Genomic DNA, 25,159 nt, shown 5'->3' with positions numbered 1-25,159 from the left:
AAGTATTTCAATATTGACCAGTATTGGTTAACTTTTAAGTTGAAACCCAATTTTTATTGGATGAGCAGAAAAACAGCAATGAAAATGTAGCTTTTTTTTAAGCCAATTAGTCAAAAAAATATCCACAACTTTTAAACTAATCAGTATATATCACTCGGGCATATTTACTTGTGTTCGTCAAACAAAAAAATCCTGTCTCAATACCTTTATTATTTGCAACTGTATGATCATAATGAGGTCCAACCCATGGCTGGTCCACATCCAGTCCACTACTGAACGTCCAGTTCAGATCATTATTTACCTCTTGGACCCAGTTACAAAGACCTGGTTTACAGAAATACAAATATTTAATTGTAGCATTTTTAAACAAAGACATTCCATTAAATATACCAGTAAGCATTTACTCCACAATGTACAAATGTAGTTAAATATCAAAATGAAAAAAATGGTTTGCAATGCAAACAAAAATAATAACCTACAAATGTATTTTTGATGTACCCTATCATTTTATAGACATTATTACTGTGTTATAGAACCAGCAGCTATGAAGTCACACATTTGTTTATTCAGTTATGGATATAGTCGCGTTGAGTTGTATTATGGTTTAACCTTAAAAATACTGACCATAACATGTTATTACCACATGTTATGATATTAAATACAAACAGATGATTTGAACTGACACGAAAAATGAATACAAATTCCGTTGTCAAACACATTTCTAGTATTTTGCAAAGTTGTTTTTGTTACTTGTACTTAAAAGGCATCCATCTGTGCTACTCTGGTCTGTGAGGTACCTCAGGGGTCAATTCCTGGACTGGTTAAATTCTCTCTATGTTTCCGTTTGGACACAATCGCAAAATTTGTTTGCAATTATCATTGCTTTGCAGATGATAAACAGCTCTCTTTTTCTACTACGGAGGTAAACTCAAATGTAATTGACATGTCCAAACTCTCTCCTTCTAAAACCTCTGGGTCACTTCTGATCAGCAGCTAGATATTTGATATTCTCATCAAGATTGAGTCATGATACCTTCAACTGAAAAACAAACTTTGTCCTCTGTTATTATTCCAGCAAGAATAAAGGGTTATTCCCATCACACACCATCTTCTTGCTCAGATTTCTGCAATGCGCCCTAGAAGTGCTCAGGTTAAGGTTCGTGGTAACAGTTAATCCAAAGCTCTGCAGCAAAATCACTCACTGAGAGTGCATTGGTTTCGTGCATTGGTTCCATGTCACCCTGGTTTAATGTTACCTGTTTCAAAAGTGCAGGTCATGACAGAGGAGGGAGCAGTTGTAGTCGCGATGGTAGGGTTTGGGGTGGTGGTTGGGATTATGTCATGACAAGACCTGTCCCTTATTATGTGGACATCATCCAGGGCAAAGCTTCCTTCATTTGAAGGAGGACAACTGGCTTGCAAAACAATCTGTTTTAAAGAACAATGGCTCAGGAAAAACTTTGATTTAATTAGCGGTATTTCTTCAAGAAGCTGAATCAAGATCATTTACTGATTTTACTTTACCTGGTGAGGTCCTGATGCGCTGTAATCCACCTTTCCTAAGATCCATGTGGAATTCATATATCCCTTTGTATTCCAAACAGGACGCAGTTCAGACGTCTCATTGACAAATACTGTCAGTGTGATACTTGAAGGCTCTGAAAGCAGCAAAATTAATCATGAAAACAATACAAAATTAAGCTGATGCGATGTGACATTTGATCTGTATGACATGATGCTCGGATGACAAAAAAGATTATAATCAGAGCACGTAGCAGCTAATGTCAGCACATCTTTTTCCAATTTTAGTCAGGCCTTTGCATGTACACATATATCCAAGCATCATGCCTTAGTTTATGTTGTTCAGCTAAAAGACTGTATTGACAATTTTTGAATCCTATATCATATACATATCATATACACACACACACACACACACACACACACATATATATATATATATATATATATATGTGTGTGTGTGTGTGTGTGTGTGTGTGTGTGTGTATATATATATACACACACACACACACACACACATATATATATGTGTGTGTGTATTTGATATGAATACATATATGTGTGTGTGTGTGTGTATATATATACACACACACATATATACACATACACACATATACATAAATACAGACATACATAAATATATAGATATGCACACACACATATACACACACACACATATATACACAAACACACACACATATATAGATATAGATATAGATATATACAATTTTCTGGTTAAAAACAGCAAAATTTTATAAATCTATTATCTTTGTTCTGTGTTTTGTAAACTTATATTTTGTATGGTGCTGCTTGTTAAGAAAACAAACTCACACATGAATGTGTTGATTCTTTTTTTTTTTTTTTGTAATTTACCGGGGAAACTTTTTCTTTACTTACGATTCAGTGCCCACCCTGTAGTGCGGTGCCAAATTTCCAGGCAAGCTTGTTCCACCGCTGGCATTGACTCGCTCTCCAGTTGAGCAATTTCTTCTCTGTCAGACTCAAAAACCATGAACAATGCAAAATGGCCTAAAGGGTGCAAAAAAATTGATAAAGAGGACTGTTTTAAAGTGTTGCACATGTACACAACTGCACAATTTTATGAATCCCATTATGTGTAAATAATGGCTTCTTTAGAAAAGGCCCTTCAGGGTTACAGTATCTTTTTAAGTCACTTTCTTAATGTAAATCATTATTCACATGGAGTGAGTCCAGCTGGTATGTTCCCAACACTGGCTTTACATAAATGCAAATTCTTATAACATTTTTAAAGATGTTTCAATCAAAAATCTGAATAATGATAACTATTTGTAAGTTTCTATAAGTTTAAACTTAGAGAAATAAGTTTGAATGCATTCTGAGGTTACACGTACTACAATGGTACAACATGGTGTCTTACCTAAGCTTGACTTTGTGGAGTGGTCCTTATCTGGGATAAAAGAACCCTCGCTGGTGCCAGAGAGCCAGTCCCAATCTACCCCAGATTCCGCAGGAGGACTGTTGACCCAACCACAGAAGTCCATCTCAAAATCACAAAAACCTGCAGGGAAATATACATTCAGTGCAGGATACAGACGAATTTGTGAAAAATGAGAACATCAGAAGTGATAATGACTAACCTGGTGTTGGACAGGCCCCATTTAGGACAGTAAGATCATCAATGGCAATATCTCTCCTCAGTCCCGCCCCTGCCACCGCTTCAAAAATCACCTGTCATTCACCATAACAATTGATTTTATCATTGAGATGAAATGGCAGCAGTCATAATATAGCTCAGAAACACAAGAGATTGACACTGCAATTCAAGCAAAAATCATTGTCTAATATTAAACTATCAGAGGGGAACTGAACCTGATAAGGGGTCTTGGGGTTATGAAGCTGGACTCTTCCATGCCTCCAGTGGTTCCCCTGATCTCCACTTCTGCTCCACAGTTTCACAGCGCTGTCTTGGGTTTGAAGGTAAACACTGAGCTCTCCAACCTCTCTTCCCTCCATGTAGTACCAGAAAATTAAGCATTCATCATCGGGAGGGGTAGGTTCCATCACTGCTGTCACCATTTGGCCTCTGGACCCCACTGGGTGTTTCCACAGCTGGGAACTTAAGTAATAACCTAAACAAGAGATGGAGTTCCTGGTTTTTATTTGATACCATGTTTATACTGTATATACATATGAGCTGATGAACGCACCATCTTTCAAGATAGTTGAGGGATTGAATTATGAGTTTTCCCTATTTTCTTTACCTTGCTCTGTTCCCAAAGTGTGATCTGTCAGGGGGCCTGAAGAGTTGCCAGGTTGGGAGGTCCCTGTTATCCGGCTCCAGCTGAAGTCTGCAGAAGTGTGGGGCTGCAGACCGCAGAGGGAGCCCTGGAAGGTGCACTCCCTCTCAGCTGGACAAGAGCCATTCTCACTGCTGGACACCATGATGTCATCTATGGAAATGCTACCTTGGTCACCACCCACCACAGCTTCTATAATAAACTGGAGATAAGCAGGAAATGATAGAGGTTGGAAATGTGGGCTTTTTCTCATGATATAAACAACATAATACCAAAATAGCCAGCAGAGCTGCCTATCAGTGTTGTTAGATATTTGGTTGGATGTGAGTCAGGTGTCCAAATACAATGTCAGGACATCTAACACCAACTTGCGAATACTGAGGACATTCAGATCCATACGGTTTTAAATTCATGTTGGAGTTTGACATTAGACCATTGCTGGATTGTAGTGTCAACCTGATTTCCTAATCAAGTCAACTTTAACATTATCTACAGCTGAATCCAGAGCCTGTCTGACGTTGACCTGATTTCCTTTGCCAGCAGGGAAATCTTGATAGCGAAATACATCCTTTTTCAATATGAATTGCCCTTGAAAAGTAATTTAACATGGACAAAGAGCAATACAATATACACAAACAAGGAGAAACCTGTATTGGCTTTTCACTGTGGAAAGTAAGATCAGTGAATCGCCACTTGTTTCCCTGGGTTCCGCTCCTCATCCACACAACAGTCTCTGCTTCACCAGGGTGCTTCACGATAAACCTCAGGGAACCTGACCACAAACAAATATCATCAGAACTTACAAAAAGACAATTGGATTTTTCAAGAATCTCACAGATGTTGGAAAATGCTGGAAAGTAGATTTTGTTTTTTACATCCTACATTGAAATATGTCTGAAAGTGAAGTTATGTACCAATGCTGTTGCCAAAAATGTGGTAGCGGAAGCTCACACAAATGACTTGACCTGCAGGCCGAGCAAAGCTGATAAGTCTTGCTGTCGATAAGATATCGAGGCCTCTTCTACTTGCTATGAGCATATAGTAACCTGTGGGTTAGAAGGCAATGAATAAAAAAATATGATATTGATATAAATATGATATTTTTATGACAAATCATTGAATACTCAAACAACTAGGATGTATACCGGTGTTTCATTTTATGGAATAAGCTCCACTTTGAGCATTTGATAAAAAAGCTTCATTTTTTTTCCCTTAATGTACAAATAGTTTTTTGTGTGAAAAAGAAAATAGTAAAAATACTGGTAATATAAAAAGGTGTTTTATAATCTAGACACACAACAGTTTCGTCATTTTTATTATTTCATATATTTTGTTGGAAACATGCTTCTTTGTCATCCTCCCCAGAAAAGAAGCCCTCTTAACAAGACTGCTCGTTAGCTTAGCACAATGAATAGCAGTGGGTAGGACGTGTTAGCAAACCTCTGTCTAAAGGTATGCTTCTTTTGTGTGGCTCTGGGGAGGATAGAGGGGAGGAAAATAAAGCATATTTCACAAGAAGTTGACGAATTCCTTGAAACCCTTACTTCCATTGCACTCAATAAAATGCTGCTTTCTCAAGTTACTGCAGATAAGCTGCTTCATCAAAGGTTTGAGCACAAACTGACTTCAAATACACACCATTCCCAGCTGGGCCATCAAATACTCCATTACTCCTTTTCCACAAAAGGCTGGCAGTGTAGTCATGGTACCATGAGCAGATGTTCTCTTCAAAATCACATGAGATTTGGTCTGATCCAGCGGGTACATCATCCTCTCCACAGTACTCAAAGATGACATCATCCACCATAACATCCTTGGATCCAATAATTGGATGACTGAATGAAAACTGCAGCTGTGCAAAGACACATGTTTTACTTCCTTCTCCTTATTATATATCAATAAAGTGGTCGAGCAGTATCAAAGCTTTAATTCCAAGGCTGTATTTCCCCACTTTGAGCCTGTGCTCCAGGTGACTATGTGGTTTGTCCCTTAATGTAAACAGTGTTAGGCTACTATGTTGTTATATGATCTAAAAAGCTAAAGAATATTTAACTAACCTTGTAACCTCCGGGCTGATTACCAATGACGGCTGTGGCATTCACCCAACCCTCCGTCTGACTGTGAAAAAGATCCAGCAACTCCTCCTCAACTGAACTTCGAACCATTGTTAGTTTAAGGGACGATGATGAGGAGTCCTCATTGTAAATATGGTACCAAAAGCTGAAAATACCAGCCGGATCACAAAAACAGGCAGATGAAGAATTCTATTTAAAATCTGCTCAAGCAAACGGCGCAGAAGGAAGACTGTGCCTCATACCTGAGCTGGCATCCCAGAGCTGCCACTCTATCAACAGAGTACTCTAAAATAGCAGTTGCAAATAAATGACCTTGTTTGCCATCTATATGCATGACATGCCCTGTATTCAGCAGATAAGATGTCATGTTATAAAACACTTTATCACAGACACAATACAACACAGAAAACACTGTATAAGAACATGAAGTTTACATGTACCTGAAGCAGTTTCTGTGGTATGGTCCACTCCAGGATTTGAGGTGATGTTTGCCCTCTGCCGTCTCCAGCCGTAGGAGGTATCACCGGTATTGTTCCAACCACAAGAGTGATGCTCAAAGTTACATGACCCTTAACAAAGTACAAACACAGATTCAGAACTGGCAGATTGTTTGAAATGACCTTGACACCTCTTTTAATGTCCTATTGTTCAGCATCCTTATTCTATTTTTCTGAACCGTTGATGTCTTCGGTGCATTTGCGCTGCCTGCATACACTGCCTTCAGTGCCTTACTCGAAAAAAAAGCAAAATACTTAAAAGAGAGTGTTGAAAAGCCATCCTACCACAAAAGTCCTCATCGGAGCCATCTGGACAATCCCTCTTAAAATCACAGACAAATTGAGCAGGAAGACAATCTCCAGATGTACATCTGAATTCCCCATCAGGACATGGGGTCACGATCACAAACAAAACTGTGAGGAAAGTTGTATTTGAAAGAGTTTGCAGGAATAGAAGAGTGAAAGTTGTGCATATCTCTGAATTACATCAGTTCTATCCTTTAAAATCCATATCTAAAGAGTAAAAAGTATTGGCTAAAAGACAAATGTTTGCCTCCATAATATTCAGCTTTGACAATTCTTACCCGACAGCAGAAAAAATAATTGCTTCATTCTAACTTTTTGCGGCATGAATACAATGCCAGCTTACTCTCAGATGAACAGAAACGTCTTTGACAACAAGGCAAAGAGTCCACACACTTAGTCTTAAAGTCCAGACTGTTGCCAAGAAACTGTATTACATCCCCATGGCTTACTTTATGGCTCTCAGTGCATGTCTTGCTCTTTTTAGCTTAGCACAGCAGAGCTTTAGATTTTGTGTCCCTTGGAATATCTCAGTTCCTGTTGTAAATGAAAGTACAACACCTTGAGATAAGTTATCATATTAATGTGCATAAACTTTGACCCGTAATATATGAAACTCTCATGATAAAGCTAGAGTAAGCATTTGGATTTTGTTTTCATCCTGCAATTATAAAATATTCATTATAATGCCAATGATTTTGTGAGAAACATCTTTATTCACATTTACGTGAGTGAAGCTCACACTTCTGTAACCCAAGTAGTTTTACCTTGAGAAGAATACAATGGCCACACTTGTATCTTATCAGACTGAGATAGAGAGAGAGAAAGTATATATTCCATTTTTAGAGGTCAGCAAGTGCTCTGCAAAACATGGAGGTGAATGACAACATTACAATGATGTGTGCCAGTTCTTTCTATCCCACTTGCACACCATTGGAGAAACTCAGCACTTAAAAAAACTCTGAGTGACACTGGTTCATTTTCATACTCCTGTGTGTGTGTGTGTGTATAATATATATATATATATATATATATATATATATATATATATATATATATATATATATATATATATATAAATAAACTGTTTTATATTTGTGGTATACATACCTGCATGCAACTGAGCCCCCTAGAATTCCACAAATGTTACTTATTTTTTTGTCAGTGCTGATCCAACACATTTGGGTAGTTTGTTCAACCCCCCCATAGACCAGTCAGGACTTAAAAATCTGTTTTGGAAAATGTAAGAAAAACAATGTAACTTTGGACATATTATGTATGATAACATATCTGTCACATGCTTATGACTGATTAAGTTAACTGAGCACATGAGCAGCAATAATGCTTCTTTACAGTCGGTTCAATTATTACCCCCTTCTTTCCGGCTCTTTCCCTGAGAGAAGTTCCAAACTGACCCCTGTTAGGTTCCACTTACTGGATATGCAGCTTTTCTTGCCAATAAAACTCACAGTGACATCACCTAAAACATAAAGTCCCGAGCAAACAAGTGGGGACAAAATCAGGGAATCAGTATGGCACCTGAGGTTCCAGGAGAAAAAGAGGACAGGGAGAGGGTTGAGATCATGCCAAAAGCACCGCTTGCTTTTTTAATAAATCAGTTCCAGATTAATGGTTTCCATGTTTGCAGCTAGAGTCAGTCAGTATGAAATATAACCATCAACAATAAATTTCATTTGCAATCAAGCACCAAAAGATAAACACTGCAGTAACTGAAGTTCATATTTTAGTGCAGTCCTCCAACGCCTGAATATAGAGGAAGTGAAAATACAAAATGCTATGATAGATGTTAAGGAAGAGTTGGAGAACAAACCTCAACATCTGAATGCCTCTGACCCAAAACAGGATATTATGTTGCTACATGCAGGATGCACAAAATGTTCTCTTTATCAGCAACGGAGCAATATAACTTTAATCTCAAAATTTGAAGCTTCCTGACAGTTATCACAGCAACTTTCCAGTGAACTTTAAGCTTAATTTCAATTACTAAATTGGTTGAATGAAGAACACAACTGCTGTAGCAAGCAAGTGATGCACTCTAATCTATTCAATATTCATGTCTTACTTACTTCCACAATCATAAAATCTATAACAAGGTGAATAACTTTTTTTAATAGTGTCACCAATACTTAACTACTACTAATCAGAGCTGGGTCAGTAAACAATCCAAAGCTATTCATGTGAGTGAGGAAAGTCAGCAGGAAGTCAGCTGACAGCCAGAGGAAGTTTCAAAGCCCTCCAAGTCTCACGCTCCAACCAGCTCAGCCACAGAAGGACTTTTGTGCACATATTGGACACAAATAATCATGATTTAAGAGAGGCGCCTTCTTAGAATAGATTTTCAAAAGCATGAGTGGGTGAAACAAGAGGGTTTGCACACCTCGCCTAAACTTTTTTTTCAATATTTATGAGAGAAAAATGATTGATAAAAATTACTCATCAGTTCTAATTTGCAATAACATCAGACATACTGATAGATTAGTACAGCACTACTAGCTATCCTTAACCCAAAGCACTGAACCAGATTGTAAATTCCCAAAAAGTCTAAATAGTTTATGCTTAAGATAGATACAAAGACACTAAGTCCATCATCCATTCTGATAAAAGCCTGTTATGAGTGATGTTTGAGCAAAACATATGAATACAAAGGCACATCATCATGTTCTTACCACTACTTAATTCGTGAAGACCAAACTCTCCCTATTCCAAATGCACTGCGTAGTTTATTCAGTAATAAGCAATAAATTTAGACTCCAACAAAATCAACATAAATACAAAAAAAGTTGGCAAATCCATATCCAAACAAGTTATGAAGGCCAAACTATTATTATATGCACCAGTGTTAATATCAGCCCCAAATTCTATAATCCTTAATGGAAACTGCACTTCTAGAGCTTAAAAATCTAGAGTATCTAGCTTCCTAAATTACTCTAAAATTTGCCAATACTTCAACAGCCATTTGAGGACTTGCTATGCCTTGACTCAAAGGTCTGTGAGGAAGGGGGCTGGACTCAACAGTTGATTGATGAGTCATGTTTAGCATTAATCTTCAACACCTCTTTTTTTTTTATTCCCCAAGACAGGAAGTGAGTGGGGCCACATTTTGCTTTTTGGGAGATATGCGCATTTGCGTGTTACACCCCCACCCCATTTTTTTTTTTTTTTTTTTTGTAGTTGTAGCACGCTGGTGAAATGTGCCAATCCGACACATGACACTTTTTCAATGAAGAGGGAAAAAAAACCTTTGTCAGTTCTATTAAGATACCCTCCGTTCCATGATCAAGCTCATAAGTCCTCTGCTTGCAATGCTCGGGCGATGTCGACGGCTCTGAGACTTATCAGGAGAATGCTGACCACAAGGATAACTCTAGCAGCCTTCGTGCTCCTCAGCCCAATAACTCAGTGCTCATCTCTGGATGGTACAGTATTAACATTTACCTAAAGCTATCCAACATTTGTATTTTTGCAGTGTACATTTTGTGCTTTTTTAGGCTTTTGCGTCAACATGTCTTGCTGTAACCATCTGTTGGGCTGAAAGGAACTCTGATTTTATTAAAGACCAGTCAAACCTAAAGTACATTTTGACAATAATTCACGTTGATATTATTATGATTATTATGACCATGTAAAGAAACTTAAATTGCTAAATTGGTTACATGAAGAGCACAACTGCTGTAGCAAACAAGTGATGCTCTCTTAATCTGTCGCAGTTGCACAGGAAACAGCTGTCTCAAGATAGAGAATGCTGCCATTTCAGAGATGATGACAAAAAAAAAGACAAAAATCGTAATTTACTTCAAAATTCTTGCACTCTAGAGGGTCTTACACACATATGCTGGACTAGGTACACTCAGTTGAAATACTAGCTGTTGTAAAAAACTGTCAACTAGTTCCATAAAATAGAAATAGGATAGCAAAATCTAAAAATGTTAAGGCCATTCAATCAGCAAAATAATATTTTAACTTTGAGGACAAGAATAGTAAGAATTACATAAAACATATACGTGCAAAGCACACCTTATTTACTTTTCTGAATCTAGAAAACCACAAAGACAAAATGGCTTTTGTCACAAGAGCATTTATGTCCTCCTTTTGTTTGCTGTTATTTTCTCACTTTTTCTACAGTGTAGGAAATGCAATGTGATGGCCTTTTAAAATGAGATTTTTTTTTTTTTTTTTGCAACATGATTTTAAATGATCGTTTTCTCTTTACAGATTCACAGTTCTCGCTAACCAACGTGGCCACTGGCTTGTGTTTAGTGAAAAAATCGAATCGCTGCCTTGACGTGCGTTGGACGACCGGCGACCGCCTTTTTGTCACCTCCACCAAAAAGTGCCTGGGAGCACAGGGCAAAACTGTGGGTAGTGAAGTAAACCTCTACGATTGTGACGACAAGAGTGACCTCCAAAAGTGGGAATGCAAGAATGAAACGCTGCTTGCACTCAGAGGCCAATCGCTCTACATTGAAGTCAAAGCTGATGGATCAATGGGTCTCTCCAAAACGACAGGACCAAATAGCTACCTCACAATTACAGGGACATCCAAAGGCGCCTGCTCAAGAACGTACAGAGGTACAATTTGCTTTGGAGGCTATTTCTTAAGCTCCAGTAGCTGTAACAGTGGATATCTTAAGTTGAAGAACACAATACAAGAGTTGTAGGAGCATTCACATTCAACAGACGTATATTTCTTTTAGCTTCTCTACATCCATGCTGTTAATTGAGTATTTGTGACTTTTTCAGACATCTTCATATAATATCAAGTGAGTTATGATTCTTTAGATATACACGTGGTAGTGTAAACCACTGCTTAAGAGAGGGAGATAAGAGGGTTACTTAGGCCTGTCTGACATTTCTGCAAATCAATGTTGATGTCCTCTCATTTGTTTTTATTTTTATCTCATTTAATTTTCCCCTTTTAGAATATTATACCATTTCAGGAAATGCATTTGGCAAGCTATGCATGTTTCCCTTCCTGTATAAAGACCGGTGGTTTGGAGACTGCACAACATACGACACCTCAACAAAGCGTCTTTGGTGTGCAGTTGGAACTAAATTTGAAAATGAGCAGTGGGGGTACTGCCCAACTACTTGTGAGTACAACATCGAACAGTTTATAGAAAGCATCTTTGAATAAAATACATGAATTTAGTTTCGGAACGCAAGTCGGAAGTTTGTCAAAGTCCTTGATTTAATATATAATTGCACAATTTTATAGTTTTACGTGTGATGTTTCAATTTATGTTCCAACATTTCTGTGTATCAATGCTCAGCCACAGAACACTGGGAGAAAAACCTTGTGACAGGAGCATATTACCAGCTGAACTTTCTATCGTCTCTGACTTGGCCGCAAGCTGAACAAAGCTGCAAACAGCAAGGTGCCTCCCTGGTCAGCATAAGTGATCCTCATGAGCAGTCTCTGATCTCAGGTAAGATGCCATCCAGTGGTGATCTGCTGGAAATGAAACAGACACAACACACAAGTTTGTCAGAAGTCGACAGCTGCTCTTACTGGGCCTCATTCATGCACAGATACACACACATTTGGTCTTGCACACTATAGGACTTTTTTTTAGTCCTCAGTGTAGTCTTACAGACAGGAAGCAAAACCTGATGGCTATTTGTAACTCCTTACTGCTTACATCTATTACAAAAGGGAGAAGTTGGCCATGAAGGCTTTCTGCTAGAAAGCCTTTATGAAAGGTTTAATTTGAAACTAAACCATAATGTTTTCCTCAAACTGACCTCTTTCTGAAAGTCAAAAGGGTCTTTAAGTGTCAAATCCTTCGGGGAAAACTTCACCTTTGTGCATGTCAATTAGGGTTTGCCTCCTGTCTGTAAGACTAAATTGAGGGCAAAAAAAACCCAACTGATGTGTGAGAACAAATTTGTGCAAAAACAACAAAAAAAATTCATGAATGAGGGCCCTTATAAGTTGTCGTATCATTTGTTATCTTTATCAAATGAAAAGCAATTTGAACGTTGTAGGTTAATGATCCAGTATTACTTTAAACGCAACACTTTGAGCGTTTTTTGTGCAGCATACAAGAGTGGATTTTAAAATGAAGTATCGTTCTGTTTTTAAGGCAGAAGATGCTTTAGAACCTTAGGATCAAACTTCTCCTTCCCCAACTAATGAGTCCAAGGTTCACTGTGAGACTCTAAGTAAAGATTGTGAAATCCATTTATTTAAAAGTGACATAAAGCCTCTGAACGTTTACCACTTGAATTATGCATCTTAAATTCGGCGAATATTATTAGGGACACAGATGAAAATTTCTGTAAATTCGAAGTGATTTTTTTTTTCGTTTCTTGACCGTTTGAGAGAACTCGCTCATAAATGATGACTATTATTTTAATTGTTAATGTTGTAAGCTTAATATGTTCTATTCCCATTTGTTATGTTGCTTTTCATGTGATTGAATTCTTTTAATCAGTCTCTCTTTAGTGTGATTACTGTGGTTTTACAAACTTATTATGCAATGAAAATACGGAACAATGTGAAAAAACAGGAACAACCTTATTTACTCTGCACCCCCCCCCCCCCCCCCCCAACACACAATCACATGCACAGCACTATTAGGGGCTGGGAGGCACAAACTTTGGATTGGGCTGGTCCTGAATCCTGAACATGGTTGGCAGTGGTCTGATGGGAAGCCCTTCAGATACCTGAGATGGAGTGCTGGTAAGTCTTTATTCTAGTTTGAAATATAATAAAATGGTCAGGAATATTTTATTGTTAGAAGATAAAAACCAACACATTTAGAAAAGTGGGTCCTCAAGCAACAACCCCAGAAAGCAGTTTTAGAGCCTAAATCTAAGTGAACGATTAAATACTATATTTTTTTAAATAAAAAAATGAAAATACAAGTAAAAATGCAGAGACTAAAGGCTTTTACCTTACCAAGTACTAACAAATAAGCCTCTTGAGCTCACAAAGATACTATTCCCATCCGTACTTCTTTGTGACTAAGTCAGCCAAGTACATTTAACTAGAGGCTAATGGAGACTTCTGTTTAAAAATATAAAAAACAAACAAACAAACAAAAAACACCACTTACGGGCATCCTCAGGTTTAATCCATGTCAAGTGAGTGAGCAGATCATGCCAGAAGGGTTAGAATTTATTTGTGATAATCTATAATTAAGTTCACTTGATGTGGGTTAAACCAAACAATGGGAAGATTTTTTGGCCAATTTTTAAGTTGTTTTGTTACTGTAGTTTTTGTTTGCCATCAGTCACCATTAGTTATTCAAAAAAAAATGATGCAGGAGGGGAAAAGGGTTTTTATGAGGATTAGACACCTATTTCTGAGTGCTTGTAAGCAAAGAAGTGTAATTTCAACCCTTGGTTCTGTGTATGGCCTTTGATCCACTGTAAATCCGGCCTGCAAGTGGTCACTATCTATACTGTCACATGACTTCCTAAAGGTTTTCTGTCAGTAAGTTTGTTTCTGTAAGAAAAGCGCTGTCTGTCAGAAAGGACGGAAGGCTAACTTTTTCCTAACCCTATTTTAGGAAATCCACTTCCTAATCCAGGACACAACTGTGCGATTCTGGATACGACTGGGCTACACAGTTGGCAAAGCTCAACCTGTTCCAAGAAAACAGGTTACATCTGCTACAAGGATGGGGCTGCACCTCCTCCTGAGCACTGTAAAGAATGCTTTTCTACTCCGTTCTTCTTATTCAGCCCATTCCTGTTCACTCAGTTGTTTCTTGGTGCGACACATTCACAGTGTGATTTCATTCTGACCTGTTTATCTTCAGTTGAGCAAGGATTCTGTGCAAGCCCTTGGATTCCCTACAATGGCCACTGCTTCCACCTTCAGCGTACTGCTAAAACATGGAATAATGCTAAGGCAGAATGCCGAAAAGAAGGAGGGGAGCTTGTGAGCATCCGCAATGTGGAGGACCAAAGCTTTGTTATCTCTCAACTTGGATATGGTAGGTTGAAGACAGTGGAATTAGTTTTAGTCACATTTGATCCTTTATTAAACTTGAATGTAGTCGAGGAAAACATTTTGGTCCAGTTTTGGTCATCTTTTAGTTCCACTGACAAGTCCATCTAATAGTAGCACAAGTCATTTTAGAATGTGAACTAATTTCATTTAGCTTGATGAAAGAGTTAGCCATCACAGGGTGCTTTGACCTGTGCTGTTCACCAATTACTAATCCGGACAAATAGCATAGAGACAACTATGGTTAGCAGCAGTTAGACTGGAATAGCTGGTCCATCCTTGATTGTGTGGGCAACAAAGGCGTTGCTAGCTGCAAGGCTAATTTCTGTCCCTAGTGTGTGACATTCAGGAATTGCTTGGTTATTTGTAGCTAGTACAGATGCTGCAGCACTACTGGGTAATCTGAGAGCTTCACGACTGAAAAGCCATTTTCAGCAAGAAAAACAAAAACAGCTAACGCTTTCGAAACACAGTTATGCCAACCTTTTCCTTTGTTCAGGTGGTATCAGTATTTAGTTTATTTGTTAAAAGGAGGGGGTAGCGCATATTAATGAACACTTACATATAAATACACCAGATTGTACACACAGGCCACTTCAACCCATACTCCTCTTTGGGTGTCACCAGGAACAAATGATGAGCTTTGGATAGGACTGAACGACAGGAAGACAGAGGGTTTCTTTGAGTGGAGTGACCAAACAACAGTTAGCTTCACCAGCTGGCTGTACGGGAGCCCGTCAGTCTTCGAGACTGATAAAGATTGTGTTCTCATCAAGGGAGAGGTAAGGTGGACCAAAACGATGTGATGGAACATGCATCCTTTTTTTAGGCATACACGTACAGGTGTCATGATACAGCTACCTTCCAAGTATCTTTTTTATGTTTTTGTTTGATTTAAGGGAGTATGGAGTTGTTTGACAGTATATTTTCTGTTAACAGCTTGGGAACTGGGGGGATAGTCCATGTGATGATAAACATGGCTTCATCTGTATGAAGCAGAGTACCACTGAACACACCGGAGAGGAAGAAGTAAATGTGGATATAGGCTGCAAAGCTGTGAGTCGATTTTATATGCAATCTAAGAAAAAATTAAATTTTCTCAGATCTGCTCAAGTAGAGTCGATTAAACCCAGCAATTAATGTGATCAATGTCATTTCCATTTGAATTGTAGCTCATCATCTCTCCCATGTCTCACATCATAAATTAGTAACAGCTTTGGCCTCTATCAGCAAAATAACTACCTAGTATCTTAACATACAACTCCTCATTATTTGAGTTCCATCAATTCAGGGTTGGAGAAGGCATGGCTCCTACTGCTACTTTGTGGGGACCGAGACCAAAACCTTTGATGAGGCCAAAGAAGACTGCAAGACCTCAGACTCCTACTTAGCTGATGTTTCAAACGGGTAATTTAAATTTTCTCACTCCAGTGATTTGAACTTATAAAACTGTGTTCTACATACATCACAATTCAATTTGTTGTGTGACAATTTGCTAGGGTGGATAATGCATTCCTCATCAGTTTGGTGGGTATGAGGCCAGAGAAGTACTTCTGGCTGGGGCTCTCCAACCAGAAGAACATTGATGAGTTTGTGTGGACCAACACAGACACAGTGAGGTTTACTCACTGGAATAATGAAATGCCAGGTATGAAGAAGCGTTACAACCCATCTATATGGTTTTGCAGGAAAAGGAATGCTATGATAGACTGTTTTTTCTCCACAATTCAAGGTTACCGACAGGGCTGTGTGGCCATGACAACAGGGATTTTGGCAGGTCTTTGGGATCTTCTGCCCTGCGACACAAAGGTGAAATACATCTGCAAGCATCAGGCAGACGGGACAGTTATAACCCCGGCCCCACCAACTATTACCCCTCCCAAGTGTGCCGAGGGCTGGAATCGAGTGGGAACAAGAAACATTTGCTCTAAGGTACATGAGGTCAACATCTCTCAGCTAAACATAATTAAATCCTGTTACCTCTTAGGGTAGCAACATACGAGACTGGCAATTATGCAAATGCAAACACACCACCAAATGTATGTACTGGACCGACTGCTCTGTATTTTCATCCTTTTGTCCATCTGTAACATTTTTGTTAAGCCAATGTTTTAGGAAAGCCCCAGGGGAAAAAATCCAAATTTGGCATTAATGTCCACTGGGACTCAAAGATGCACTGAAAATATTTTGGTGGTCAAAAGTCAAGGTCATGGTCACCTCAGATGCATGCAATATCTTGGTGCAACTTTACAGATATTCCTGCGAATTAAGCACTTAAGTCCACTAGGACTAAAAGATGAATGGAAAAGATTTTGGTGGTCAAAGGTCAAGGTCACTGTGAAAGGCAGGCATCACTGTACTGCAATACAGTGTGTCCAGTACTGTTTTTTTTGTGTGTGTTCCTGCTGAGGTTAAATATGAGAAATGTTTATGCTGAATTTATTCGAGTATTCAACCCAATCAGGAACATCATCGAATAAAACATTTAATTACTGAATTTAATTATGACATTACAGGGTTTTTTCTTCTATTTGTCGATCTGTGTTTTTCAACACTTTGTTCAGTTATTAACCACGTTTGCACGTGTTGTAAGATCGAGTGATCCTTTTCATTTAAAACACAAAACATTAGACAATAGCATTAAACAGGAATATAATACAAAAGGTTATTCATAGTAAATGTTTCTAAAATTAGTTCTCGCTCACTTATATGCACACGAGGGCAAAAACGCTCAAATGTAAACTAAATCATATAATCCACTGATCGACTATAATTTTTGTGTTCAAGTTCTTTACAGGGCCTCGTGCAAATGAGAAGACCTGGTATGAGGCCAGGGATTACTGCAGGGCCATCGGAGGAGACCTGCTCAGCATCCACAACTCTGCAGAGCTGCATGTGGCCCGGTATGAGCTTTCTAAACCCAAACCAGTCAGGAACATCAGACTTACAGAGCTGATTGCTGTAGTTACTGATACATGAGTTATGATTTGTCTCTAGGCAAGGCAGCATGCAGAAAGTTAGATATGTTAAAAGAGAAGAGTCCAACTGGTTGCAGCTGAGAGCGAGTGAATTATCAGATAGCCGCAACAGTTGACAAAAATATCTTTGTATTAGCATTTGAAAAATAAATCACAATTTTAAAATGTCCAAAACTATATGTTTTGGGTGCTGCAGCCATGGAAGAGCCTGGATTGGACTTCATGTCCCTGACCCAAGTACTGGTTATGTCTGGAGTGACGGATCCCCAGTGAGTTGACCATATTCTGCTTTTGCAACAGAATACAGATAACATCCTCTTTAAAAGACAAGCAAGATATTTATTGATGGTTTTTGTTCACAGGTAAACTTCCAACACTGGCAAGAGGGAGAGCCAAATAATTATAATAATGCAGAATCTTGCGTTGAGTTCAGAATATATAATTCAGATGAAAGCGGGTCTTGGAACGATGTCCACTGTGAGAGTTACAATGACTGGCTGTGTCAGATCCGAGCAGGTGAGCCAATGTTTTGTTTCATTTACCAAGACATTACTTTTAACCCTTATCAGTGACGAACTGATTCTGGGATCATGCATGTTCTTCCACATTTCATGGTCCATTTATTACTGCTGGAGTGAAAGTGCTGTGCATGCTCCAAAACATTTGTTGACAAAAGGTATTAGTAGAAATCAAAAATAAAACAGTAAAGGCTCTTGAAACAAGTCCTTTGCATTAAACAGTTTCATTCTGCACATGCAAATTATTCTAATGTCTATATTATTAATTAATTAATCAATTAATAGATGTGTCTTTTTCAAAATGTAAATAACAACAGACAAAAATGTCTTTCTACTTAATTCTGGCATATTTTCAGCGTGCTGTATCCTTCATGAAAAGGAATATAACAAAGTATGTCTATTTTTTTCTAGGAGTGACTCCACGTCCCCCTCCAAATGACACTTCAACCGGTAAGGTGACATAAGTACATAAAAACGATAAGATAGAATTTGGTGTGAATGTAAGCAGACTAAAAAAAAAAAGTCTGCTTTTGTTTCCTTTTACTTTAAAATCTTACGTGCTGACCACTGTCTCGGTCAATAGCAGGGAACTACGAAAAGTTGGACATAAAGTGTTAGACTAGCATGTACTACCTCAGTACAGCTAGCAGAACCTATGAAGTTGATCTGAACTCATCAAGATGTTTTTACAAAACCTTTCCAGACTTCACCACCATCAATGGTTGGATTTTGTGGAAAGGGAATCAGTATTATATAAACAAAATGACCATGGCTGCTGAAGATGCTCGTCATTTCTGCACGCGGAGACATGGTAACTTGGTTACTATCAGCAGTGAAGCTGAAAACATCTTTCTATGGAAACAGGTATTCATTTGCTAACAGTTATTTGAATGAAGTGAAAGACAGTTTACAGACTAAAAAAGCAGGTCTAAAAGTTTCTATGTGTCTGTATGTGTAACCACAGATATCCAGAAGTTATGGCTCCTATTACATCGGTTTAACTGTGGATCTGGATGGGTCATGTTGGTGAGTATAAATAATTGGCAGCAAATTCTTGGGCTTATTGGTCTTAGTAGACCAATGGAATGAATGGTGCACTCACAAGTAGTCACCGATAGCTGTCTTAATTTTGCAAGGAAATGTTTTCCCCTCTCGCATCACTTCTTTCCGACAGAATGCAGAAAGCTTGAAACTAATGGGGATTCTGCGTCAAACAAAACAGCACAACTGCCCAAATATGTCAGATTCAAACTGTCAGTAACTTTGTTTTTTGAGCAAAAAACAAATTCTTGCATTGCCTTTAAGCTAATGTGACAGTATCTTTCGATTACTGAGCCTATGGCTGAATGGAAATGTGGATTAAACTGAGTTGTTATGTTGCTGTAGCTGCTTGCCATTGAGCATCATTGGCTTCAAGCCAAATACACTTAGATGGTTCTTTCTAGATTCTGGTGTTACAAACAGGGGAAGGAAAGGGAAAAAAATGTCTTTGCCAGCTCAAAACACCTGCAAAAAGAGATCATATTCATAAAATGTAATATGACTGGAAACTTTTAATACAACTCAACTGTGTGTCATTTAAGGTGGATGGATAATTCTGCAGTGTCGTTTCTAAGATGGGATCAAAATCAACCTGAGGCGAATATTTTTGATGTGACCTGTGTTTCTATGACATATTATATGGGTGAGTAACATAACATTCCTACGTACTCATGAATTCAATGAATCAATTCATGTGATGCTCTGAATTTTTTTTTTTTTTAAATGTTAATATCAGCGATATAATGTCTCTCCTTTTATGTCTTCTGTCTTTGTAGGCTTCTGGCAAGGTGGTAATTGTGGTCAAGAGCACCAGTCGATTTGTAAGCGTTCCAATTCTGCACCCATCAACTCCACCGTTGCCCCTACAGTTGCTCCTAAAGGCGGTTGCCCACTGAAGTGGACCAAATTTGACTCAAAGGTCTGAAGTTGTTATGACTTTTGAACTTAATTTTATTTTTGATTGTCAGTGTCCTAAAGGCACAGCGATGAATAAAGGCATTTAGTTATTGCCAATTGGCCTTATTTGAGCACTCATTATATGAATAGTGCTTTGGATGTGTTTTAGAAAACTTTGAACAAACAATTGTTTTTTTTTTGATACAGACACAGTTACATTCTCTTAATTTGCAAAGCAAATTACTAAAACAAAGTTTAATAGAGAAGTAGGCTCATGGTTCAGAGTTGGTCAGATCAAAGTTGGCATTTGGCTGGAGTTTGAGATGTGATTATTTTTGTTTTACATTTATTTCATATTTACAGTGCTACAGAATCATTAACAATCAAAAGTTGACCTGGGAAGATGCAAGGTCACAGTGCATTACGATGGGAGGGAATTTGGTCTCTGTTTCAACAAGGCGTGTCCAAGGTTTGTTCAGATTTTCTCCGTGGTTTTCTGCTAATGATAAAAAATAACTACAGTATGTGTTCACAAATGTGTGAATGATGAATGAATAATTTAAAACCCAGAAAATGGATCAGTTTCAATGGTAACTTTACCAGAATTTTGCAACATGATCAACTGTTTACGATGTAAATTAAATGCAACTATGTATAAATTCTTTGCTGTAACTTCTGTCTTTGAAACTATCTAGCATTCCTAATCACCAAAATGGCAGAATTGGCCAGTGGCGACCTATGGATTGGTTTGAGTAGTTTAAAACAAGATGAATATTACTGGACTGATGGAAAGTCAAGGCATTACACCAACTGGGGTTATTCTGTAAGTACTAATAGAGTATCACTTATTTCAAATATAATTATTTCCATGTAAAAAAAAAAACAACAAAAAACTAATTCTGTGCTGTAATTTTCTAATTCTGCGCCGTAGAAACAGCGACGTCGCCAAGGGACCTTTTATCAAAGATGGAATGAGGTAACATTTCCAAGAGTGATTCTTCAACTGAAATTCAGTTCAATTTATCAAAAAATGTAGTTATCAAATCAGTCAAGTTACATCTGCACCATTAGCATTAAATGTTAATGTCATACTGTGAAGATTAAAACATTCTAACTGCTTCCTCTTTCCTTCACCAGGACAACTGTGTTTTGATGACAGGCAACCCAACTATTGGTATCGGGAAATGGTTGATTAAATCCTGCAATGACACCAATGGATATGTCTGTCATAGGTCTCTTGGTAAGTAAGAGCATTCTCGCGAAAAAAGTTAACTCATTCTGAAACCTGAAATCAGGTTTGCAGCTGGACCCCTTGAGATTTTTTCTTCTTCTTGTGAACCGTGGTGACACTAGCAATCTATCGATACTCTCACACAGACCTTCTGCTCATTGTAGGGGTGTGACTTCTGTTGTGCATTATGCAACACCCTCCATCATGTTGCAATGGTTCAGCTCAAAACTGTTAAGAACACAGGTCATTTCTGTACACAGAAAAAGGGTAGTGAAAATCTTTAATGTATCGGGTGTCCGCACCAATTTGTTGGGAAAACTGTATAGGAGGTGATCAGGCTTGTAAATTTAAGGCTACAGCCATCCGCTAGTTCAGCATGGGACTGAAACAGGAAGAAATAGCATGTATGCATCGGTTCAATAGTGAACATTTTTTAAAAATAATAAAAAACATCTTCTTCTCCTTTGTCAAACCAAGACAAGACTTTAAATAAAAATAAAAGAATAAAATTTAAGAAGCAGTCGCTTCCTGGAATCTCAGCTGCTTGGTTGTCTGTAATTTTCCCCGTTACCACAAGCATTTAGGAGGTCACTGCAGCAGTCTGTCATTTACCGTTTGAAATTATTGGTAATTATCTGTATTTATGAATACATCTTTATCATATCTTATGACTTTCCTCTCTCTCAACAGACCCCAGTTCCCCATCTCCACCAGATCCAGGAGTTTCTAACATCTATGTATCTCTGGGAAATGACAGCATCAAGGCAGTGACTGTTAATCTGACCTGGGATGAAGCCCAGCAGCGCTGTCAAGGAGAGAGAGCCAACCTGGCAAGCCTGAGAAATGAGTGGACAAAGGCCTATGTTGAGCTACTGGCTATGAATCTGAAAGCACCTGTTTGGATTGGACTTAACAAACAGAAGGTACAATAATGCAGCCTTCCTTAGATATTTCTTTGGTAGAAATATAAGTGAACTCCCTTGGGTTTGTACAAGGAAAGACAATGACAATGATGACAGAATGACACTGTCAGTTTTTAAGAATACATCTGCAATGTTGACCTCAAGTAGCATGCTGCATGAATGGATACAATCTCTTTTCCATGAAATTGAATGTGATCCATTCTTTCTTTCAGACTATGGGTTATTTTAGGTATATTGATGGCTGGCACTTGACCTTTGCTACCTGGGCTATAGGCGAACCAAGCAGGGACCGACCATGCGTGTACATGGATATTGATGGACAATGGAAGACAGCTTCCTGCAATCGGACCATGAAGAGTGTTTGCATGCAATCTACAGGTGGGTTTGTTTGAGGACTCGCGAAGAAACAATTTATTACCTTCACCAAGGAGGCATTACCAGCATGTATCTGTATCTATAACATTAATGGAAGGATTCTGGTTAAATTTACTGGAAAGGTGAAATCACAGAGAATAAATGATTAACTTTCAGAGTCAATCTGGATCAGATTAAAAATCTGGATGCTGGTGACTGTTCTAGGCCATTGGCCTTTCAATATCTTTGGCATACTGTGAATGAAATGTCAGCTCGTTCGGAGTTGAACATGATCCTGTCTTATCCAAGGCTATATTTTCAGATACTATATGACTGAGATGTCCAGCTTACATTGGTCCATAAGGTCTTAAATAGAGCCTCCTGCAAGGTTACGTGGATACAGAATATGGACATAGAATCAAAATCCATGACTAAGTTTGACTCCCCACTGTGTTGAGCATTGAAATTTGTCAATGATGCACTCTAATAGTCCATTGTTTTTTTCCTCATAAAATGACTTGTCTTTAAAACAAATTTATTCTGTCCATTAGATTTTGAGATACCCCCCCCCCCCCCCCAAAAAAAACAACAACAACTAGAGGGCACTGAAAAAGCACATACCTCTGCCAAGGGTCTTTGTCATCTGATCCAGATCAATTTCAAACTTCGATAGATTAGTCATTAGCCTAAAGTCTATTGTCCTAGCAATTTTTTTTTAAAGCCCATACATAACCTTTTAGTTATCCTGCTAAAAGTCAAACCAACACTGGTGATCCTACTGCCTGCCTCCCTGGCAGAGGTAATAAGGTTGAAAGTGTGGAAACACAGGTGTGAGTGTGAGGAACCTCATGGAAAAAATTCAGTAAGAAGGGTTTTCAGTCATTCTGTGTCTGTATTTGTAGTATTTAGAGGTTTAAGGTTCACTGCACGTCATGGTTAAAAACTAGTAATTATTTGATTCCAAAGGCTCATTACCTTCTCTGTTTCTCCTAGATTTGGCACCAACTCAGTCCACCAGCTACCCAGGAGTCTGCCCAGAAGACATGACTGTGGAGTACCATCAGAGTTATTCCTGGATGCCATTCAAGGGCCACTGTTATTTGTTTATCACAGATGAAATTGAATGGGCAGATGCAGCCAGCAGCTGTGTTAGACATGGTAAGACATGCTGTACGTTAACATTCATCAAGATCACCTAGTGATGTGAGTCTAGAATGTGTTGCAACTACATTACTCTCTGCTCTGAAGGTGGGATGTTGGCCAGCATTGAAGACCCTGATGAACAAGCATTCATTCAGAGCAATGTGCAAATATTTAAAGATGGCCACAACTCCTTTTGGATTGGCCTATATAAAACTCACAAAGGTATGATCAAACTGCCCCCGCAAAAAAGTAACTTCACTGTTACAGAATGTTTAACAGTTGGAAAAATAGTTGTTTCCGTTTGGCTTTAGGGGTATGGATGTGGTTGGATAAAACAATAATGGATTACACCAACTGGGGTCCTGAAGATTCTGACCAAAGAGAATACGGAGAGATCAGATGTTCGGATGGTTTGTGGGAGTCCGGCCACAGATGGAACGACAGAGCATACGTCTGTGAAACACCCAAAGGTGAGGCTCAATCATACCCATGAAGGTTTACTGCATGTACTTTTCATTGGCACAGGTTGTTAAATTTTGGTACAATTTTTTTTTTTTTTTAAATTTTCCTCTCTTTCCCACCAGTGATCATGAGTGACCATAATAATGGCCCTAGTAAGTCACAACTCCTCATCTCCTTATGTGTAGTTTCAACAATGAAAAATAACTTTCCTTACTATTAAACTTTCTAAACATATTTTAACCATTCCTAATCCTGTTGAATCTGTGCAGGCCCTGATGGACCGTGGGATCCTCGCAGTCGTGGACACACAAGTTTGATAGTTATTCTGGTTATTACGTTCACATCTGCGCTGCTAGTAATTGCATTCTTCGTCTACAAGAAGGCTCCTCGTGTATTACCCACCTTTGACAATCCACTGTACTTTGACAGTGAACGGTCACAGCCCGATGTGGTTGACACCAATAAACTTATAGAGAAGGCAGAGGAGGAGAGCCCGGAGCCTATTATAAATGATTTGTAAAGTAACAGTATCTAGTGGGACATACACTATACTGTATCTCAGGCAAATGTATTACACTCATATGCTTCATTTTTTTGTTTGTTTTTTTTTACTATGTTCATTGTTATTTAACAATATGTCAGTAAATGTGAGTTTCAGTGTAGTTAGAAATGTCTGACCTCATGGAACTAAACAATTTAGGCTCTGGGATGTCTAAAGGGAAATGATTTGTACTTGATTTTTTTTTTTTTTTACTACAAATGAATGTATATAATTGTTTCATGTTGTGCTCATACCCACCAGATGCTGTTCATTGCTTGTACTCACTGTAATGTGTAAAAAAAATTAATTGCCTGAAATGAACATTAAACTCTTTTAGCTATGTATTTATTTTACTCAAATATTAAATAACTCAAGTTATCTCAACATCCTATGTTACTTTTCTACAGTCCAAAAATAC

General features: G+C 38.3%; 2 protein-coding genes across 3 annotated transcripts in view; one reads left to right on the top strand and one right to left on the bottom strand.

The window, feature by feature from the left end:
• The window catches only part of LOC147261866 (MAM and LDL-receptor class A domain-containing protein 1), a 42,062-nt gene that overhangs the window by 15,285 nt on the left and 1,618 nt on the right, over positions 1–25,159 (bottom strand). The window contains exons 2-17 of one of the 2 annotated variants that reach the window (XM_086204122.1): positions 23,571–23,642; positions 12,011–12,148; positions 6,316–6,444; positions 6,118–6,217; positions 5,858–6,020; positions 5,439–5,652; positions 4,715–4,846; positions 4,448–4,572; positions 3,765–4,002; positions 3,373–3,632; positions 3,141–3,231; positions 2,921–3,061; positions 2,419–2,550; positions 1,525–1,658; positions 1,257–1,428; positions 205–324 (exon numbers count right to left, since the gene is read on the bottom strand). In XM_086204122.1, the coding sequence (XP_086060248.1) occupies positions 205–324; positions 1,257–1,428; positions 1,525–1,658; positions 2,419–2,550; positions 2,921–3,061; positions 3,141–3,231; positions 3,373–3,632; positions 3,765–4,002; positions 4,448–4,572; positions 4,715–4,846; positions 5,439–5,652; positions 5,858–6,020; positions 6,118–6,209 (2,014 nt within the window). In that variant the 5' untranslated portion in view covers positions 6,210–6,217; positions 6,316–6,444; positions 12,011–12,148; positions 23,571–23,642. Of the gene's footprint in view, positions 1–204; positions 325–1,256; positions 1,429–1,524; positions 1,659–2,418; positions 2,551–2,920; positions 3,062–3,140; positions 3,232–3,372; positions 3,633–3,764; positions 4,003–4,447; positions 4,573–4,714; positions 4,847–5,438; positions 5,653–5,857; positions 6,021–6,117; positions 6,218–6,315; positions 6,445–6,657; positions 6,781–12,010; positions 12,149–23,570; positions 23,643–25,159 lie in introns of those variants that run through there. The other variant, XM_086204123.1, reaches the window with a different exon arrangement.
• Positions 9,995–25,079, top strand: mrc1b (mannose receptor, C type 1b). The gene is made up of 31 exons (XM_086204125.1): positions 9,995–10,112; positions 10,909–11,265; positions 11,616–11,786; positions 11,967–12,122; positions 13,268–13,378; positions 14,211–14,348; positions 14,463–14,639; positions 15,281–15,435; positions 15,593–15,709; positions 15,945–16,060; positions 16,153–16,301; positions 16,386–16,585; positions 17,441–17,556; positions 17,828–17,900; positions 17,994–18,147; positions 18,561–18,599; positions 18,853–19,013; positions 19,114–19,175; positions 19,733–19,833; positions 19,967–20,109; positions 20,451–20,556; positions 20,783–20,910; positions 21,019–21,063; positions 21,225–21,327; positions 22,009–22,241; positions 22,454–22,619; positions 23,589–23,753; positions 23,844–23,960; positions 24,050–24,208; positions 24,323–24,352; positions 24,470–25,079. The coding sequence occupies exons 1-31, from the start codon at positions 10,010–10,012 to the stop codon at positions 24,718–24,720; spliced, it is 4,302 nt and encodes a 1,433-aa protein (XP_086060251.1). The 5' UTR covers positions 9,995–10,009; the 3' UTR covers positions 24,721–25,079.

This window comes from Aulostomus chinensis, chromosome 5 (genome assembly GCF_037954235.1).
Source record: "Aulostomus chinensis isolate RoL2024-O1b breed Wild chromosome 5, RoL_Achi_v1.0, whole genome shotgun sequence".
Lineage (NCBI taxonomy): Eukaryota > Metazoa > Chordata > Actinopteri > Syngnathiformes > Aulostomidae > Aulostomus > Aulostomus chinensis.
Note: the sequence above shows the minus strand (reverse complement) of the source record. Positions and strands in the feature narration are given on the sequence as shown.

What these genes read in the sequence shown, in the direction of transcription:
- mrc1b (XM_086204125.1), top strand. Translation starts at nt 10,010, where the DNA reads ATGTCGACGGCTCTGAGACTTATCAGGAGAATGCTGACCACAAGGATA. An exon ending in CAAGAAACATTTGCTCTAAG is followed by an intron (nt 16,586 to 17,440) that starts GTACATGAGGTC and finishes TTTGTGTTCAAG; the next exon opens with TTCTTTACAGGGCCTCGTGC. An exon ending in ACATCTTTCTATGGAAACAG is followed by an intron (nt 19,014 to 19,113) that starts GTATTCATTTGC and finishes GTGTAACCACAG; the next exon opens with ATATCCAGAAGTTATGGCTC.